Below are 21,934 nucleotides of genomic sequence, written 5' to 3'. Positions count from 1 at the left end.
ACCCAAAGAAACAAAAATACTAATTTGAAAAGATAATGTGCATCCTTATGTTGATTTCAGCAGTATTTACAATAGCCAAGATACGGAAGCAACCCACGTGTACATCGAAAGATGAATGGATAAAGAAGATGAGGCGTGTGCACACACACACACTCACACACACACAGACACACACACACACACACACACAATGGAGTATTAACTTAGCCATAAAAAAGAATGAGGTCTTACCTTTTGTGACAACATGGATGAAACTAGGGGATGTTATGCTAAGTGAGATAAGTCAAACAGAAAGACCAGTAGATTCACTTATACACAGAATCTAAAAAACAAACCGAACCAAAAAAAGTGGAGTCAGACCCATTAATACAGAGAACAAACTGATGGTTTCTTGGTGGGGAGGGGCAAAAGGGCAAAATGGGTGAAAGAGAGATGGAAGGTACATGTTTCCAGTTACGGAATGAATAAGTCATGGGGATGGAAAGCATAGCATAAGGAATATAGTCAGTGCTTTCGTAATAGCACTGTGTGGTGACAGATGATAGCTACACTTGTGGTGAGTATCTCATAATGTGTAGAGTTGTTGAATCACTATGTTGTACACCTGAAACTAACATTGTGTGTCATACTTCAATTAAAAAAAAGCAAAAAAACCACTGTAATTTATCACATTACCTTTCTTTTTTTTTTTTTTTTCATTTTCTTCTTCCTTTTTTTTTTTTTTTTTTTTTTTTTCCTTATTTTTTGAGAGAGAGAGACAGCAAGAATCTTAAGGGGGATCTTAAGCAGGCTCCACACTCAGCACAGAGCCCAATGTGGGACTCAAACCCACAACCCTCGGGTCATGACCTGAGCTAAAACCAAGAGTCAGAGACTCAATTGATAGAGCCACTCAGGTACCCCTATCACATTACCTAAAATCTAAACATTTTTTAATTGTGAGGCAAATCTAGTTCCCTGGGTTTCAGATAAGATTTTGAGAAAAGTCACAAATTATAAAAATGTTGTGTTAAGTACTATAGCCATTTAATATTTTTTTTTTTTTCATGTCTCATGATTTATTTAAAATTTGGCTCCCATAGGGCACCTGGCTGGCTCAGTTTGTAAAGCATTGAACTCTTGATCTCAGTGTCATGAGTCCAATCCCCACATTGAGTGTAGAGCTTACATAAAAAATAAAAATTATAAAGATAAAATAAAATAAAATAAAATGGATCCCAAGTAATCCTACATTTGTATTAGCATAAATAGTAATACAACAAACATCTTTTAAGTATACAGATTCTGAATTTGGTTGTTGGTGGTGGTGGTTTTTTGGTTTGGTTTTTTTTTTTTTTTTTTTTTTGATAGTGGTAAAAAACATAAAACCATTTTGAAGTGTACAGTTGGGTAGTGTTAACCATGTTCACATTGCTCTGCACCAGATCTCTAGAAATTTTTTATCTTATAAAACTGAAGCATTATACCCCGTTTTCCTGTCCCCTCAGCCCTGGCAACCACAATTCTGTTTTCTGTATCTGTGAGTTTGATTACTTTAGATGCCTCATATAAGTAGAATCACAGAGCATTTGTCATTTGGTGACTGCCATATCACTTAGCATAATGTCCTCAAGGTTCATACTTGTTGCAGCATGTAGCAGAATTTCCTTCTTTTTAGAGACTGAATAACATTCCATTATACATATATATGCTATTTTTTTAAATCCATTCATGTGTCAGTAGACATTTAGGTTGCTTCTACCTCCTGGCTATTGTGAATGATGCAATGGACATGAGGATGTAAATATTGTAGGTCCCCTGCTCTCAATTCTTTTGTGTACTTACCTAGTAGTGGAATTCCTGTGTCACATAGTAATTCTATTTTTAATTTTTTGTGGCAACTCCTTTGTTTTTCATAGTGGCTGCACTATTTAACATACCTACCAGCAATGTACAAGGGTTCCAATTTCTCCACATCTTTGCCAACACTACTTACTTTCTGTTTTTGATACTAACCATCCTAATGGGTATGAGGTAATATTTCATCATAGTTTTGATTTGCATTTTCCATTGATTACTAATGTTGAGCCTCTTTTCATAATCATGTTGGCAATTTGTATATCTTCTTTGGAGAAATGTCTGTCCAAGTTCTTTATCCACTTTTTAATTAGATAAGTATTGAATTTTTTTATTGCTGTTGACTTATAGTTCTTTATATATTCTGTACATTAACCCCTTATCAGATAACTGGTTTGAAGATGTTTTCTCCCATTCTGTAGGTTCTTTTCATTCTTTTGACTATTTCCTTTGATGTGCGAAAGTGTTTAAGTTTGATATAGCCCCATTTGTCTATTTTTGCTTTTTGCCTGTGCTTTTGGAGTTATATCCAATAAATCACTGCCATAACATTTTTAACATTTAATTTATAAAATATTCTTCAAGATGTTTGTTGTTACCTGTTAGTCCTTATTGCTTCATCAGTGTGTAGAATCAATAAAATTTGTTAGGTTCAAACTTTCAGTTTACCTTTAAAAGTCTGATATCACAGGGGCGCCTGGGTGGTTCAGTCAGCTGGGCATCTGACTCTTGATTTCAACTCATGTCATGATATCAGCATCATGGATCAACCCCCGCATCGGACTCTGTGCTAAGCATGGAGCCTGCTTGAGATTCTCTCTCTCTCTCTCTCTCTCTCTCTCTCTCTCTCTCTCTCAAAAAAAAAAAAAAAAAAAGTCTCATAGAAGAGTGCCTGTTGCCAGTTAGATAATACTCTTGTTTAGTGACTGAGTACTCCTTTTTTTTTTATGTTTGTTTTTGAGAGAGAGAATGAGAATGAAGGGAGGGGCAGAGAGTGAGGGGGACAGAGGATCTGAAGCAGGCTCTGTGCTGACAGCAGAGAGCCCAATGCAGGGCTCGAACTCACCCCAAGCTGTGAGATCAAGACCTGAGCCAAAGTAGGATGTTTAACTGACTGAGCCACCCAGGCACCTCGGTGACTCCTAATTTGGGTGTACTATTCATTTCAGCGCAAGACTCTGTTCTATCAAATTGTAATGATTTCAAGCACTTGCTTTTTTTTTTTTTTTTTTTTTTTAGTGTTATATTTTTGAGAGAAAGAAAGTGAGCGGGTAGAGGGGCAGAGAGAAGGAGAGAGAATCCCAAGCAGGCTCTGAGTGTCATGGAGCCTGACCATAGGGCTCGATCTCAAAAATAGTGAGATCATGACCTGAGCTGAAATCAAAAGTCAATTGCTTAACCAACTGAGCCACCCAGGTGCCCCACTTTTTTTTTTTTTAATAAATATTTATCTCTTAAAATTTTGTATTTGACCCCCTTCATCCATTTCTTCTACCCCCTGCCCCTGCCTGTGGCATCCACCAATCTGTTCTCTGTATCTGTGAGCTTGGTTTTGTTTTGTTTTCTTAAGATTCCATATATAAGAGAGATCATACAGTATTAGTCTTTCTCTGTCTGCTTGGTTGTATATGTTTACAGCATGGTGGCTTCACTGGATATGTTCATCTTACTCAAGTTAATTTTATAGATAATGTTAATAATGTGGAAAGGGCAACAAAGTTCAGAAGAGATGATTATTGACTAGTAAGTCAGTGACATTGAAGTTTTTAAAGAATTTCATATACTTTTTTTTCCATACATAGATATCAATATGATGGATATCCTTACAACACCATCAATGGCTAAACCTAGACAAGATTATTCAAGAACCCCAGGACAGGTGTTATCTCTCATCAGCTCTTTGGGATTTGTAAGTACTTAATTAGAAAAAACTCCTATAACATGCCCATTTAAAGTTTTAAATCTTTTTTTTTAATAAATGATCAAAATAAATTTATTTCTATTATTTTTTTAATGTTTATTATTGATTTCTGAGAGAGAGAGAGACAGAGCATGAGTGGGGGAGGGGCAGAGAGAGGGAGACACAGAATCCGAAGCAGGCTCCAGGCCCTGAACTGTTGGCACACAGACAGACGTGGGGCTGGAACTCATGTGCTATGAGATCATGACCTCAGCCGAAGTCAGATGCTGTACGAACTGAGCCACCCAGGTGCCCCTGATCAAAATAAATTTAATCTACTTAGGTGGTATAACAGTCTATGTATTTAGGTGGTGTTTTTGTGGAGATAAATCTTAGCATTTGTTTTTTTTTTTTTTCTCTCTTTAATAGTACACACCAGTTGCAGAAAAAAACAAAGACTCTGCAAATATTCTTTCAACCCATGTATCTGAAACATCACAGCTTTCTCAAGGACTAATTTGTCCTATGTCTGTAGATCACAAGGATACTACTCCTTATTGTAGCAAACTACTAAACTCATGTGAGTATAAAAGAAAAGGTAATTTATTCCATTAAGTGTGTCTTTTGAGGAACAACATGTTTTTAAATTTTTTAATTTCCAATATGAGTTTGAAATGCAAATTCTTGAACAGGCTGGGGCATTCCTATATTTCCTCATGTTAATGCCATTTCTGATTGAATATATATATTGAATATATCTGATTGAATATATATTGAATTCATATATATGAATATATGAATATATGAATATATGAATTCATATATATGAATCATATATATGAATATATATATGATTGAATATATATATTGAATACATATATTGAATATATCTGATTGAATATATATATATGACAGGTTGTCATATATATATATAAATATATATAAATATATATATAAATATATATATATATAAATATATATATATATTTTTTTTTTTTTAATGAAGATTTTAAGTAATCTCTACACCCAACATAGGGCTGGAACTTAACACTGAGATCAAGAGTCACATGCTCTACTGACTGAGCCAGCCAGGTGCCCCTATTGCAGATCTTTAAGTCAACAGGATAAATTATCTAGCTAACGAGATATTCATCAATTAGCATAGTATTAGAATGATTTTCAGGTAAATTTCACTGTACTGGGTCATTGGAAATCTTATATAAACAAGATGTAGTACCTGTAATATTGTGTGTCTTTATAAAATGATTTTCAAAAGATTTTGAAATAAAATAGTTGAAGCAAAGATAACATTTTTTCATTAGCACACAATAAAAAGTAGTAGAGGAAGAGAATGGGGCATTTTATTGCACTTAACTTTACCTTCTATAACTTAGCAACACTGGATGTTTTAGTTCTCTGCACTCATGTTCTTCATCTTGGGAATACATGTTTTCATGGATGTTGCCTCATTTTGAATTTGGTCCTCAAATCTTTACATATCTAGGATATCTCACCTAAAAATGACAAAGCTAATGTTTGAAAATGTTTAATTACACACTAGTAAGTGGGCTAGCCAAGTCCTGATTGCAAACACAATTTTCTGTCCACTGACCCTTTCTTCCAAATTCATGGAATCTTGTTTCTTCTGTCAAAATCACTTCTGTGGAAATCAAAATGGCTGAAAATATATATTTATAGCTTTGATAAGCACAAAACTACTAAAATACAGAATATGCCAATGTTACTATAGCCTTATTTTGAAGTGAAAATAATTGCTTTTCCCTTAGTCGTTTCTTACTCTAGTCAGAACTAGATCGGGGCAAGGCACCGTGCTGGTCACTGAGTGGATATCAAGATGAGTAAGAGAATTCCTTGCCTCAAAAGAACTTGTAAGTTTGGTTGATTATAGATACAAAGGGATAACAATAGCAATCCTATAAAATAAAATCCGTAAGAAGGATACTGTGATGCAACACAGAAAGTGTTAAGTGCTAACCGGAAAAATCAGGAATGGGTTTTCAATAAAGATATAGCAATAGCTCCAAGTGTATTGGAAAAGGGCATTTCAGATAGAGGCATGAGCAAAGGCACGGACACTTGGAAGTATTCCATCTTCAGATAATGGGGACTAAATGCGCTATGTGAGAATGAAGAAGCACATGCAATGGGAAAGGAAACTTAGCAGATAGATGGGAAGGACCAAGTATCATTACAGGGGACCTAGAATTTAAGCTGTAGAAACAGGGAGTCATCAAGAGTTCCAGAGAAAGGAATGGTCTGATCATATCAGTGATCCAGAAAGAACTCATTAGCAAATACACAGTATGCACTTGGCATTGGGGTAGACACAAATTCCCACATTTCTGAGGAAAGGCAGCTGAGCAGTTTAGTCAAATATCAAGGTCAGGGTCCAAGGAGTTTCAGGAGTTTCATTGAGGGGGTTTATGTACCAAAAATACAGTTGTTTTAGATGGACATTGAAATTCAACTTCTAGTTTTAAGGTGCCAAGATTTGTTAAATCAAAAAACTGTAAGAATTTACTTGTCATGTTCACCCTCTTTGGGAAAGAGAAAACAAGATATGTGTGTGTGTGTGTGTGTGTGTGTGTGTGTGTGTACACATGTATATATAATATATATCTTTTTATATACATAGAAAATCCGTGTATGCACATATAATAAAAGCGTAATTGCTTATCATGTCTCATTATAAATTAAGGAACCACAAATTTAGCATCATTATATAAATAAGGAGCACGTGTCATGTAGAGGATGCTGCTTTCTTGTACTGGTTTGCTGTCAGCTAGTTCACTGTTACTTGTTGTACCCAGTAGTATTAAAAGAAAATCCCTTATGGATGTGTGTAATTCATACTTGGAAGCACATAAACCTCATTTAATTAAATACAAATTGAACTGAGTAAATTTAGTCACATTCCAATCTTAAATCATACCTGGATATAGAACATCAGTAATGCTCTTTATCAAGAAGAGTTTCAAATTGGATAATGGATATTCAAAATGGATTTCCTCCTAATTACAACTTAATTCTTTTGTCCTGATTTTCACTTGTGAATATTGAGGGTTTTTTTTCCCCCTAAACATTGATTGGTACTTGTGTGCCAAAAAACACCTGAGCCATCCTTGTGGTTTGGATAATGTTTATACAAAAAGAGTTCTGGTGTGCCGTACTTAATACTCTGCCTAATTTTCTGCAAAGTTTCAAGTTCAGTGAGGAACTCAGAAGCTGTGACATAAGATTCAATATTTTCTCTTCCCTGTAGGTCTTGAAACAGTTGCTGCCAATCCTGGGATGCCTGTGAAGTGCCTAACTTCCAATCTCCTGCAATCCAGGAGAAGGCTGGCTACGTCAAGTGCCAGCAGCCAGTCTCACACCTTTGCGTCCAGTGTGGAGTCTGAGTGCCACAGCAGTCCCACATGGGAAAAGGATTGCCAGGTGAGAGTGCCATTTATCTGAACCCAAGCCAGTTTTGTACGTCCCATTGATGATAGAGACGCCTTACACTTTTTCATGTAAATTCTGTAAGGAAATGAAACTGTTACATGAACAGCAGTCAAAGTAGTCTTCATTTTCCTGTATATTCTCTCAAATTATTTTTAAATATTTCACTTCTCATTCAAGTGTGGAATTATTCATGATTAATAATATATAACAAGTTTGTAGGCAATTGATAGTAAATGTTTGGCTCATAGGCATCTAGATGGGCTTCTTTTTCTGTTTTAATTCCCTACCGTGACTAGTTTGTTGCACTTTTTTTTTTTTTAAGTCTTATTTTAAAACTTATATTACTTCCTTCTACACTGTTTTCTGCCAATTTCTCATTTAGTGGAATGGTAACTCTTCTGGATTAGAAATAACTTTTAGACCACAAAGGTAATGCAGGTGTGCCTTTAAGAGTATTTATTTGGGTATTGAGGAGGGCACCTTTTGGGATGAGCACTGGGTGTTGTATGGAAACCAACTTGACAATAAATTTCATATATTGAAAAAAAAGAGAGTATTTATTTTAGGGGCGCCTGGTTGGCTCAGTCTGCTGAGCATCTCACTCTTGATTTCAGCTCAGATCATGATCCCAGGGTCGTGGGATCAAGCCCCACATCTAGCTCCATACTGAGCATGGAACCTGCTTAGAATTCTCTCTCTCCCTCTGCCCCTCTCCCCTGTTCGTGCTCTCTCTCTCTCTCTCTCAAAAAAAAAAAAAAAAAAAAAGTATTTATTCTAAGGAGATTGTTTGCTAAGTGAATGGAGTCACTTAAAATTATTTTACTTCATGTATATATTTCTGTTCTTGCCTTTTTTAAGCCATTAAAGCCAATATATTAAAGCTGACAGATACTAAAGTTTTAAATTATAATAAAGTATCCTTCATAGAGTACAGATGAAATAATGTTAGATTAGAATAATGATAATAAACAAAGAATAAACCTTCAATTTGAGTAAATAATTTAGATTGTATTTGTCCCTTATTCTCAGTAATATAGTTTTCTTCATTATTGGATATTTGTATTCTAGAAGTAAGGTCAAATTATTTTCCTCAATCTCTTCTAGGCTGCTCTATAGGTAATATATGCTACAGGATAAACAGATTTCCATTCCTAATACTGTTAATTCACCTCTTCCTATTCAAGAAAGTATATTGTATAATATTTCAAACTATACACAGGTTTACCTTCTTCCTCCCACTTCTGCATACTTGGGGAATGCAGTGATTAGATTATAGCAGTCTTTCTCAAGTTATGAACAGAGAGGGGTATCTGAGTGGCTCAGTTGGTTAAGCATCTGATTCTTGATTTTGGCTTAGGTTGTGATCTCTCCAGTCATGAGATCTATCCCTGCATCAGGCTCTGCACTGGGCATGGAGCATGCTTGGGATTCCCTTTCTGCTTCTTACTCTGCCCCTACCCCCCTTGATCGATCTCTCAAAAAAAAAAAAAAAAAAGTTATAAACAGAAGAGTGACCATGGACCACAAGGGAATCCTGATAAACCCTGTGCTAATCTTTGGATGCTTTGGATGATCTTGCAGATCTATGAGTTGTAATTTAGGGATTTTTGTTATTTTTGTTCATGATCATTCACTCATTATTACTAAGTTAATAAAATTTGATTTTCACATACCAAAAGCAGGCAGTACTTTTTACTAAAGATACACTGTAATTGAGTAATCTTGTAAAACTCCTGAATACCATGTACCAGTTTATAATATTTTGTACAAAGCTCTGATCATACAAGAGCACTTGCAGATAGCTGGAATTCAAACAGATTTTACGAAAAGTATTTTGTTATTAATGCAAGATCATTTCATCTTGTTGACAGTGAATTCTAATTCCTGTTATTTTGGGGTTTTAATTAGAAATTATTAGTTTAGCTTCATCTTTGTCAGCTTGGTTTTATTATACTTGTACAAAGTGATATATGTTTACATTAACAAAATCTTTGCCTATGATTTTCCATTAACTATGTCTTAAGTCCTGTGCATTTTATAATTCAAAACAGAATCATCTATACCACTGTTGCCAAGCAACATATATACATAATGTAATCTTACCCTCAGTTTTGCCTCAAATTTCCCTTAATTTTGCCTGAAAATGTTGCCTATTTGTCCTACTTAAATAATTTGTATCAAATATGTGTTACAGAAGACCAAAATAATATACAAATACATGTTAAATTATATAAATACACACTGTAGTTAATTTGAATTTTAGACTAGTGTTTTACTCAAAATATATATAAATACATGCTATAATTGTTTATATTGTTTTCTAATTTTTTTTTATCATTGTTTTTTGGTTCCATTGGAAAGTGGGAATAGGTAGCATAATAGTTTATGGGGTCATTTATTCCACCTAAGTCAACAGGTTTAAAAGGTTCAAGAATCTCAGTTTTATACAACTAAAACGGTGTTTTTTCCTCCCTCTCAGGAAAGTGATGATGCACTGGGCTCTACAATGATGAGTTGGAATATAATAGAAAAGCCTTTGTGTACAAAATCTACCAATGCCATCGAGACCAAAGGTTTCAATAAAAAGGATCTTGAGTTAGCCCTTTCTCCCATTCATAACAGTGGTACCATCCCTGCGACTGGAAACTCTGGTGTAAACCCTGCTAAAAAATGCTTCTCTGGGGAAGTTTCTTGGGAAGCAAGAGAACTGGATATAAATAACATTAACATGGCCACTGACAAAACACAGCCTGCTTTTCATCAGTCAGATCCATGGGCTGTGGATTCTGGTGATATGACTGAAGAGCACCTTGGGAAGAGAGGTTTTAAAAGAAATTTTGAGTTAGTTGACTCTAGTCCTTGTCAGAATATTATACAGAATAAAAAAAATTGTATAGAGCTTAAGGGGAGTAATGAAATGAGTGATGGTTGTATGAATCAAAGGACAGGCTTAACAACTGAAGTCCAAGACCTTAAGCTATCAGTACGTAGAGGTCAGCAAAATGACTGTGCTAATAAGGAGAACGTGGTCAATTCTTTCATTGATAAACAACAAACACCAGAAAAATCACCTATCCCAATGATAGCAAAAAACCTTATGTGTGAACTAGATGAAGATTGTGACAAGAATAGTAAGAAGGACCACTTAAATTCTAGTTTTCTATGTTCTGATGATGAGAGAGCTTCTAAAAGTATTTGTATGGACTCCGATTCATCTTTTCCAGGAATTTCTATAATGGAAAGTTCGTTAGAAAGGCAGTCCTTAGATCCAGATAAAAGCATCAAAGAATCCTCTTTTGAAGAATCAAACATTGAAGGTCTACTTACGGTATCACCCAGCTGGCAAGAAAGTACCTTGCCAAAAAGTGATGAGAATCCTGCTGTCCAAGGCAGTAGCCAAAAAATGTTAGCTCCATCTTCGGAAGTCTTGAAAACATTAACCGTATCTAAAAGAAATGCTGTAGCTTTTCGAAGTTTTAACAGTCCTATTAATGCATCCAGTAACTCAGAACCATCCAAAATGAGCATTACCTCTTTAGACGCAATGGATATTTCCTGTGTTTACAGTGATTCATATCCCATGGCTATAACCCCTACTCAAAAAGGAACATCCTATATGCCATATCAGGTATGTTATAACTTTTTAACACTGTGTTTAGACTTTATAACAAACTATTAAAGCCAGATACTTGCCTCTCACCTGGATTGTATGAGATTTACCATAGAATTCTGTTCTGCTTATTGGAAATCTATGGATTGATTGTTGGAGGTTTTGATGCATAAAGGTAAAGCTGGTAGTAATTTTATTATTCTTAAATATAGCTCCTCCATCTGCTCTCTAGACTATCACATATTTCCAATCACATGTTTACATATTTACAGTCACATATTTTCACCTGATGACAGCAACTCTGAGGTACAATATAGAGTCCACTCTACCTTGCTGCCTTCTAAGGATCTTCATAGACGATCTCTTTTCTTTTTAGAAACAAGTTGAAAATATATATTACCAATCTTATGTTGTTTGTGTTTTCTAAACTTTTAAACCCAAAGTTTCATTTTTTTTTCTCCCTTTGGAGAGAGATCATAAAACAGAAAGTGCAAACCCTGAATTAGGGTCACAAGACTCAGGTTGCCTATTCAGAACTTAGTGACTTAGCAGTCCCTTTCCCTCAGAGCATGTTTATCTGTCTGTAGAATATGCTGATAACCTGTTCCGCTGGTCTCACGGAGTCCTTGTGAGATAACAATATCTTTTTTTCTTTTTTAATTTTTTACTTATTTTTGAGACAGAGAGAGAGTGTGTGAGCAGGGGAGGGGCAGATAGAGAAAACGACTCACAGAACCAGAAGTAGGCTGTCAGCCTCCAAGCTGTCAGCACAGAACCCGACACGGGGCTCAAACCCACAAACCGTGAAATCATGACCTATTTGTTGCACTGTCCCTCAGTGACTGTTCTTAAGTTTGTATTAATCCATGCTATCAAGAAATTTTTCTTGGGGCCCCTGCGTGGCTCAGTCATTTGGGCATCCGACTTCAGCTCAGGTCATGATCTCATGGCTCGTAAGTTCGAGCCCCGCATCGGGCTCTGTGCTGACAGCTCAGATCCTGGAGCCTGTTTAGGATTCTGTGTCTCTCTCTCTCGGACCCTGCCCCGTTCATGCTCTGTCTCTCTCTGTCTCAAAAATAAATAAACGTTAAGAAAAAAATTTAAAAAAAAAAAATTTTTTTTTCTTGTGGATTTTTTCATTCTGTCTTGCATATCCTGATCTTACTGACATAATTGGTGTTATCTAAACTATTGAATTTCACCAGCTTTCAGGACTGTTCAAAACTGATCAAGAATTTGAGTATATCTCTTATGCCCAACAGCCTAGCTTTGCTTTTGTTTTAGCAATTCTGTTCACTGTAAAAGGAATGGAGATATTTATTGTCTATTAAACTCTTTTTAAATTAGCATACCCCAAATCAGATCAAATCAGGAACTCCATACCGAACTCCAAAGAGTGTGAGGCGAGGGGCAGCCCCAGTGGATGATGGACGAATTCTTGGAACCCCAGACTACCTTGCACCTGAGCTGTTACTGGGCAGGGCCCATGGTAAGGCTTGCATATCTTGAGTTTTTGAAGTGTTCTCTATCTTTACGTTTTCTTTTGAGGAAAAATTGTTTTAAATTTCTTTGGTACTTGGATTGCCGAGAGTTAAAAGAAAATGAACTCATGTGATGCTCTTTTCTCATAAATATGGCATTTATTTATTATGGTAAAAGAAGACATGCAGCCATTTGTTCTTTGCCTTCTGTTTCAGTCTCAGTGATCCAGAGAAACCCTACCGTCCACCTGCTCTATTATCTTCGCTCTAAATGTCTTCTTAGGTCTGTTCCAGTTTTGGCTCAGGAATACAAAGTCGGGCCTAAACTTCAGTCGGCAGCCTGATTAGAGCTTACCTTCACTTATTCCCCCCTTACCACAAGGTCAAGCCAGAAATGAGCCGTCTTCTGGATGCAGCCTAGGAAGACAGGATGGCATTTTTACTTAGCCTCTCTTTTTCCCCTTTGCTCTCTGAAGAACGTTCCTTCCTGCATTCTGGAACCAACTATATTGGTTTCCTAGGACCATTGTAACAAAGTGCCACAAACTGATGGTTCAAAACGACAGGAACTTCTTGTCTGACAGTTCTGGAAGGTGGAAGTGTGAAATCAAGGTGTGGACAGGACCATGCACCCTCTGAGAGGTGTGAAGGAACTACCCCACCCCTTCTAGCTTCCGGTGGTTCGCCTGCAGTCTTTGGCGTTCCTTGGCTTGCAGGTGCCACACTGAAACCATCCCTCTTCATATGCTGCTCTCCCTGTTTCTCCATGGTCATGTGGCTGTGTTTTTATAAGGACACTAGTCACATTGGCTTAGGGGCCCACCCTACTCCAGTATGAGCTCATCTTAACCTACCTAATTATAAGTGCCAGTACCATATTTCCAAATGGCACGTTCCAAGGACCTCAGGACTAATTCAACATGTCTTTTCTCGGAGTGAAATAATTCAGTCCATAATGTGAGCACCTTCTTGATATTATCAGTTGCTTCCCTTTTCTTTGGGTTCCTTTGGTGATCAACTGTCTCATCTTCCCCACACCCCCTCCACCCCTTCTATTTTTATTCCTGTGTTGCCTTTCTCCTTAGCATGAAAATAATTTCCATCCTTGTTCCCCTCACCATCTCCCTTCTCAAAGGTTGCCTCTTTTCTTTGCCTGATATTTTTTTGCTCTGGCAATCTGACTGTTATCCCTCCATTTAACTGACACTGTTTCTTTTTTTTTTTTTTTAAGATTTTAATTTTTAAATAAACTGTGCACCCAACGTGGGGCTTGAACTTACAACCTCGAGGTCAAGAGTTGCATACTCTACGGACAGGCACCTGTCACTGACACTTTGTTGTTAACAGTCCTGTCACTGACACTTTGTTGTTTTTTTTTTTAATTTTTTTTTTTCTTTCAACTTTTTTTTTTTTTTTTTTTTTATTATTTTTGGGACAGAGAGAGACAGAGCATGAACGGGGGAGGGGCAGAGAGAGAGGGAGACACAGAATCGGAAACAGGCTCCAGGCTCCGAGCCATCAGCCCAGAGCCCGACGCGGGGCTCGAACTCACGGACCGCGAGATCGTGACCTGGCTGAAGTCGGACGCTTAACCGACTGTGCCACCCAGGCGCCCCAACTGACACTTTGTTGTTAACAGTCCTCAGTGATGTTGTTCTTGTCAGATATACCGGCTTCTTCTCATTCTCACTACTTTGTTGCTACTCCTCTGCTCTTCAGCTCTTCCAAACATGGAGATTCTTCTTCACAATCCTGCCCTTTACTTACCCTTTTTTCCCTACACCTACTTCCTGTTAATCTCCTATCTCCCATGATTTCAGTGCTCATGTCCTTGCTGATGCTTCCTAAATATCCAGCTCTAATCCCGACTTTCTTTAGGCAGCAGACACATGGACAAAGTACCTACTCAGCTTTCCACTGGCCGTGCTGTATGTCAGAATGGGACTTGTCCAGCTTGCTCTTCCTCTGTTCCCTCTCTCAATTCCACCACCTTCGTGATAGCACAGACCTTGCCCCTACATTCAGGCAGGTAAATCCAGCCAATACTGTCCCTGCAGAATTGCTTCTCACTTTTTCATCTCTGTCACTATCCTCTGTAAGAAACTCCTCTTTCCCTTTGCATTAATTTACTAGCTCTCTTCCTGGACGGACCATCAACTTCATTCTGTTGTCTATAATCACTGCCACCAGATTTTCCCTCTTAAGGCATAAAATGGTCAGGCTACTTCTCTCCTTCAAAAACCATGGTGGCTCCTTCCCACCTGCAAAATAAAATCCAGATTATTGATCATGGCATTGGAGGCTCTAAGCTCTTGTAGTAGCCTCATCTCTCAAAGATGTTTCTTTTCCTTCTATAAACAACAAAAATGTATTCCTCACACACAGCTCCAGAGTGTGGGAAGTTCAAGATCGAGGTGCCAGCAGATTCAAAAGAATCTCATTATAAGCCTTATGTTCTCATTCTGCTTCTTAGACTCATCTTTCTTCAGCTTTTCCTTATCTTGCGCAGGTATTTGCCCTTAGTTGAGAAAAGCCAGAACCCCATCATCTTCCCATCAAATTTCGTCTCATCTCATCACCTGTTCAAATGTTACCTCTTCCACAAAGCATCCTTGGTCAATTATGGGGAAGTAGCTGTTCACTTTTATATCACTTTTTTATACACTGTTTAATGTCAGCTTATGTCATTTTACCTATGTTATTATATTTGTCTTCACTTCAAAAGCTTATGAAAATTTCTTAACACTTGAGTCTGTGTTTTCCTTCTACATAGCACTTCAGAAGGATTCCTGAGTTAGCACTCAACTAACACTGTTAACAATCTCTGTGATGCTGAAAGGAGAGACCTTCCATATTCCCCATTACTGGCCAGAGCAACTAAGTTCCTCTGGGCATTTAACTGACTTTGTACAGTGCCCGTATTGCTAAGTCACAGGTTTGCCAGCTCATTTCCTGTAATCTGCATTTTCTCTATCTAGGATCTGGTATGAAGGTAAGCTTCAAATTGAAAGGTTTGCTTTATAGGATCCTGCCACTGTTTTAGTGGGAGGATCTAGTTACCTCAGCTATCTAGTGATAGATTTTAAGATTTTCATTTCCTATAAAGGTAATTTGGTCCACAGTTTTTAAAATAGCAAATAATACAAAGCAATTCATAATTTAAAAAAAAATGACTATATCTCTTTCCCAAATCGCAGGCCCCAAGGGCAGTCACTACAGCAATTCTGTTTCTTATATTGACCTCTCTGTTTCTAAACATCGTGCTGAGGACAGCTAAGACTCCTCTGATGTCCTCCCTGGTCTTCTCCTTCCACCAAGGACTTTGGAACTCCTGGCTGAGTTTCCCATAGCTTCTTGTGCATATTTTTGTTTCACGTCTCTTAACATCGTGTCAAATTTATCTATTTTCGTCTCTCCCCAGAGTAGGTTTTCTTCTTGGGAAAAGTTATCTTTCTTATTCATCTTTGTGTCCCTTGTATCTGGCACAATACTTATATCTAGTCCAAATGAATGATGTGAGAATGAACTCAGTTTTAATACAGTTTTAATACAGTGTACCTAATTACTCTTTTCTTTGGTGCAGGATTTCAGACTTCTGGTGAGTGAACTTCTCTGTAAAGTAATATGGCAAAGCAAATTAAACTGAACAGTCAAAGTATAACTAGATCACATTGCAGAGAAAAATTTTTTTCTTTCCTTTCACCTCACTTAGTAAATATAAAAATAAACTGCATTCTGTCTTCTGAGCAGTAAGACATCCAGAGAGACTGCTCTTCTCTGTGAAGGCAAATATAGGCATGATGCATTTTTAAAGTAACTTGTAAAAGTAGCAGAGTGTGAAGATGCAGACTTTCTTATTGCACCCAGGAAATAGGCTTCATAAAAAATATGAAAATTAGCACCTCCAAAAGGGCATGAATTTTCTTAACTATTTAATTCCATTATTATTAGAAAACAAAAAGGTATAACCATATCAAATGTACAAATTACAGATGTGGGTTTCGAATTAGAAAACCAATAGCGTAAAACAAGTTTGTTCTATTTCTCTGGCTAGCAGTATATATTATAATTGCTGTATCTATCATAATATGTGATCTTATTAGACTTTGACTCAAATATATGGGTATGTGTGACATATCCATGGAGAAATCATGTATGTTTTTGACTTGAGTACATTTTGGCTGAGCTGGGAAAAGGGTTCTAATTTCTAACCTAAGTAAAATAATGAAAATATATGTTTTTTTCCCTGACTTCTCCCCTACTTTTTGGTTATACTATCTGTTGGAATAATTCTTTTTCAGCGGTGCTTAAAAGAGCTACTAACTGAGGTGGTTTGTATGTTTTTATAGTGATTATTATAGAAATGGAAGCCTATAGATGGTTCTCATCACTTTTTCCTTAGGGAAGACAGGATTATGTGGCTTGCAATAAAAAGGCACTCTAAATGCATGTAATTATTTTCCTAATGGCAGATTCCCCAGTGCTTTCCTACTTGTTTGAAAATGGGATGGTGGCAGTTGCTTAACCATAATAATGAATTTTGAGAAATGGATTTAAAGAGCAATTTCCAAGCAAATTTAGTACTAGATTAGAATTCCTATTTTAAATTTATATTGAAGATACTCATTTCTTGACTGAAATTAACCTTTGCTTAGGAAACACTTTTTCAGAGAGGACTAAACAAAAGTATAAACCAGATTATAAGGTCATATTTATAATAATCATTTAAAACATCTTTGTATATAAAATAACATAAAAACAGGGAGGGGGACAAAACAGAAGAGACTCATAAATATGGAGAACAAACTGAGGGTTGCTGGAGGGGTTGTGGAGGGGGGATGGGCTAAATGGGTAAGGGGCACTAAAGAATCTACTCCTGAAATCATTGCTGCACTATATGATAACTAATTTGGATGTAAATTTAAAAAAATAAAAAATAAAATTAAAAAAAAAATCTTTGTATATGAATGATGCTTCCAGTAAAGATCTCATTTAGAAATCAGCTTTACCTATTTATTAAACCTTATCTCCTAATTACCACTGCAAGCCATAGTTTAAGTGAAATCTTTTTGTTAAACCAATTTGTTCCTCTACGTTCTTCAAAGGAGTAAGGTTACATTAAAACACGAAGGCTTTCCCTTGTTAACCAGGCTGTCCTCCAATTAGTATAAATGTTGCTACTTCATCTCACCCCCATGTGAAGTAAGTGGAGTACAGAATCATGTAAATGTTATTGTCCCCCAATTTGAAATTGACAAGTACTCTATTTTTGAGAGTAATCTTTAGATTTAGAACATAAGTATTCAGAATATCAGAAGTTATTAGTAAGTGACAAAAGATAGCTTTAACTTTTCTTTAATGAGCTGTGTTAATTGCTAATCTAAACTTCCTGGAAAACAGAGAAGTAAAGTAATTGCCATGTTACTGAAATGAAAGTAATTTGAGTTTTTGCACCTTATGAAGCTAGAAGAAAGCCTTAGGGAAATGAATGCCTTGATTTCTTCCAAATATCCATGTATTGATGTTTTAGTTGATGAAACATTTATACAAAATGCTTGCAAGTTCAACTAATCCCTCCTAAATTCCAGGTCCTGCAGTAGACTGGTGGGCACTTGGAGTTTGCTTGTTTGAATTTCTAACAGGAATTCCTCCTTTCAATGATGAAACACCACAACAAGTATTCCAGAATATTCTGAAAAGAGGTGATTCTGTTTCTGTTAAGGTAGACGCATTTATCTCTCTGTATTATTTGAACAATGATCAACAAGCTATTTGTATTTGTAGATATCCCATGGCCTGAAGGTGAAGAAAAGTTATCTGATAATGCTCAAAATGCAGTAGAAATACTTCTAACTATTGATAATACAAAGAGAGCTGGAATGAAAGGTAAGGTCTTACGTTAATAAACTCTTAGCCTTGATTTGTTTCAGGTGAATGGTAGTAATGATATCAAGTTCTAGTACAACACTGCAAATAATCTGACTGCTAACTGGGTTTAAAAAATGTCTTCAGTTTATTTTTGCCTGCTAGATATACATTGTATAGATATACATCTATACATTGTATAGATCCTTGTTCTACATTAAAATTCAATGCATTAGGTTAGGATGTCCACTCACTGAATTTTATTAATCTCAAACAATTATCTTAAAACAATCTTGTCAATGTCTTAGGATTTTTTTAAAGCCTGATAAAGTTAATCATCAACAAATACAGAAAATATTTTTTTATCAAAATTATCTTCTGTAATTTCATACTGCTTCATTTCTGATATCATTATTGACTGGCAAATGTATTAGGTGCCAGGTTGTCTCCAATAAGAAAAATTGGTACATTTGTGACCCATTCAATGGTTTTTTTCCAGTGCAGGGGTTATTAAATTCCAATTTTGAAACCAAAAACCCATTGGCTTCAATTGAGATTCAAATTAGATTTAATGTCACCTGCCTTAAAATCTTTTTTGTAACAAAGTATATATGTTTGTTATGTCTTCAGTTATGTGCTCAGATGCATTTCCATGTGACGTAAGGTATTTAGAAAAACGAGCTTTGGTAATATGTCATTTGCAACAGCTTCTAGGTGCTCCCTCAAATAAGATCAACAGTTTATTCACTTATTTAACAAATCCTATAGAGTGACTTTCAGGTGCCAGGCAATGCTGCACCCAGGGATGAACCAGACTAAAATTCATGTGCTTGTAGAACTTACTCTCTAGTGGAAAGACAAAAAGTAAACAGATACAGCCATGACATAATGCCATCTAGCAGTGGGTCCTGGAAAGAAAAATAAAGCAAGTGAGTAGATACAAAGTGTTGACAAGAGATTTTCTAGATAGAGTGGTCAGAAAGACCTCTGTGAAGAGTGAGATTTGAGAAAAATCCTATGTAAACTGAGGGTGCAGACATTTGAAACCTCAGCTCTGAAAATTACTTTAGAACAGTTCTCAACTGGGGTAATTTTGCTTCCCAAAGGACGAAGTAAGTGAAAATAAGTGGAGACAGAAAAACAGCATCCTCAGCACCAATGACCTCAGATTTTTGTTCGTTTGTTTAATGAACAATTTACATAGTGAAGCAGATGACAGGAGTAGTCTTTGATTAGAAACAGTTGTTTCAACAACTGTTTGTTGAGTTCATCTTAAACTGGCTTAGAATTCCTTAGTGAGTTCAGCTGATGAGAGAGCCATAAAGCATCCTGTCACATCCAGATACAGTTTAAGAGTTACTGCTAAGTAACTCTAAAGTAATCCATGCTCAGGCATTTATTTTGAACAATTGAGAGACAAATTCTCTAAATGTGAATTATTTTTGCTATTTTATTGTTTTCCTACCAATCTTTTAGTTTAGGGAAAAACCAACTTGTAGACATACTGATTTCCCAACTCATCACTCCCAATATAGACACATAATTATTTCTTGTCTGTGTGGTCTTCTCACAGTATTTTCCTTAAATTGGTTGCTGTTTTTTGTTTTTTGTTTTTTGTTTTTTTTTTAAGTAATGCCTTAATTGTCACTTGATTTTTTTTTTTATATTTTTTAATGTTCATTCATTTTTGAGAGAGAGAGCACAAGCTGGGGAGGGGCAGGAAGACAGGGAGACACAGAATCCAAAGCAGGCTCCAGGCTCTGAGCTGTTGGCGCAGAACCTGATGCAGGGCTTGAACCCACAAACTGTGAGATCATGACCTGAGCTAAAGTCGGACACTTAACTGACTGAGCCGCTTGGGTGCCCAGTCACTTAATTTTTTGCCAACATCTTTATTGTTGTCTTACAAAGTGAAGGGTTGAGGAGACGGAAGGTTGTGTCTAGCAACTAAATATCACAAGTGTGATCAAAAGACCATAATTTCGTTGTAGTAGGTAAGAGGAATTAGCAAAGAAGACCGGTACTGGAAATGTAGTTCAAAAGAGGAACAAAGTTGAGATCTTGTAAGTGAAGCAGTAGAGATTCCGGATGTGCCCATACTGCTAAAGAAGCGTACAATGGAGATACAAGTCGATGAAATCAAAGTCAACCATGAAGAGAATGTTTCACAAGTGTCATCAATGTATGTGTTAAAATTACCATGAAGGATAAGGATGGAGCATATGGAAGAAAGTAAGGTAGTGGAGGATGGGGTTCTTAGCAAAGTTACATAGGACAAAAGATGGTGCTAAGGACTGCAGAGATAGAAACCGGCAGCATTGTCTTGGAATGAGAAGTGGGCATTAATCCTGAAGATCAGTGGTGTGGAAACTGTATCCCAGAACAGGAAGTAGGCCAAGCTCTTATCTCATCAAGGCAGGGATTATGTGAGAAGATGGAGGCATGAGAATGATAGGCTTCTTTTAAGGCAAATCTTTCATTCGCTTATTTGACAAATACAGGCCAAGCACCTGCCATATGTCAGGTGTTATACAAAATAACACAGTATGTGCCACTGTGAAGTATGTAGTTGCACAGAAATTAAACACATACGTGAGAAGCAAAACAAGGGCAAGATACATGTGAGACCTTCTCTTGAATCCTATAAAAACAGTACTTACTTAGGCAATGGTGTCATAATACTATGTTTTGTTTTATATTTTCCCTAAGAGCTAAAATGTCATCCTCTCTTCAGTGATGTGGACTGGGAAAATCTGCAGCATCAAACTATGCCTTTCATACCCCAACCAGATGGTGAAACAGATACATCCTATTTTGAAGCCAGGAATAATGCTCAGCACCTGACTGTATCTGGATTTAGCCTATAGCACATAAATTTTGTCTTTAATCTAATCTTGTTTTATAGAATAAGCTAGCATAAGTATATATTCCTTCATAGTAGACTGATCTAATGGGAAAAAGAATCATTATGTTACTTGGATCAATGAGCTTTTAATGTATATTACAGCTTCCACAGAGCTAAAAGGCTATCAAGAACATAACCAGTAACTTACTTAATCTCATAGTTGTATATAGAGCTTCAAAACCTTTTTCACCTTATTTATTTTGTGTCTGCACTTTATGAAAACTAATGTGTCAATAAAACTAGAATAACACTACTCCTTTAAAAGAGGAGCAAGCCTCAAGCCTAGCTTTTCTTTCACATGTAGATTTCAGTCCATCATTCAGTTTGGTGTTAAAATAACAATTTTATTGTAATGTAATTTAGCTGGACATGATTGCCTGCAAAAACTGCGATCTCAAGAGCGATCATTTAAGGTTGCAATTGTGGCCTCAAACCCGTAGCTGAGAAATTCCTTCACTTGGTAGTGTAACTCCTTTAGGGAATGAGGAATGAAAAGGGCAGAGGTTTTTGTTTACCTTACTAGGAATACAGTCTTGCTGCCTCGACTGCTTCTGGTACTTTCTCAACAATACATATTTGCTTAAAATTGTACTGGAGGGCTTAGGTGTGATATGCTATAGCAATTTTAACAGCTTGTTCAATTTTAATGAAAAATGTGATGGTTTGCAACTTAAAAGAATTTGTATAAATAAAACATACAACGTTATGTGAAACAACCTGATCCCTAAAAATAAATAATTTATTTTTGCTTAATAAATATAACACTTCAAGTATACTGTCAACATCCTTCTGTTAACTATATATACACACTAAGATTCAACTTCACTATAATAGTTTGTTACCCAGTGGTAAATAAATGGATGAGTAGTCAA

At 36.4% G+C, this 21,934-nt stretch overlaps 1 protein-coding gene across 3 annotated transcripts in view; it reads left to right on the top strand.

Moving 5' to 3' along the window:
* The window catches only part of MASTL (microtubule associated serine/threonine kinase like), a 35,311-nt gene extending 13,377 nt beyond the window's left edge, over nt 1–21,934 (top strand). For 2 of the 3 annotated variants that reach the window (XM_042991275.1, XM_007081324.3), the window contains 8 exons: nt 3,639–3,745; nt 4,166–4,316; nt 7,020–7,192; nt 9,681–10,829; nt 12,159–12,300; nt 17,881–17,994; nt 18,077–18,178; nt 20,867–21,934. In XM_042991275.1, coding sequence (XP_042847209.1) covers nt 3,639–3,745; nt 4,166–4,316; nt 7,020–7,192; nt 9,681–10,829; nt 12,159–12,300; nt 17,881–17,994; nt 18,077–18,178; nt 20,867–21,024 — 2,096 coding nt within the window. In that variant the 3' untranslated portion in view covers nt 21,025–21,934. The remainder of the gene's footprint in view (nt 1–3,638; nt 3,746–4,165; nt 4,317–7,019; nt 7,193–9,680; nt 10,830–12,158; nt 12,301–17,880; nt 17,995–18,076; nt 18,179–20,866) is intronic. The other variant, XM_042991274.1, reaches the window with a different exon arrangement.

Source organism: Panthera tigris, chromosome B4, assembly GCF_018350195.1.
Source record: "Panthera tigris isolate Pti1 chromosome B4, P.tigris_Pti1_mat1.1, whole genome shotgun sequence".
In the NCBI taxonomy this organism is placed as follows: Eukaryota; Metazoa; Chordata; class Mammalia; order Carnivora; family Felidae; genus Panthera; species Panthera tigris.
Note: the sequence above shows the minus strand (reverse complement) of the source record. Positions and strands in the feature narration are given on the sequence as shown.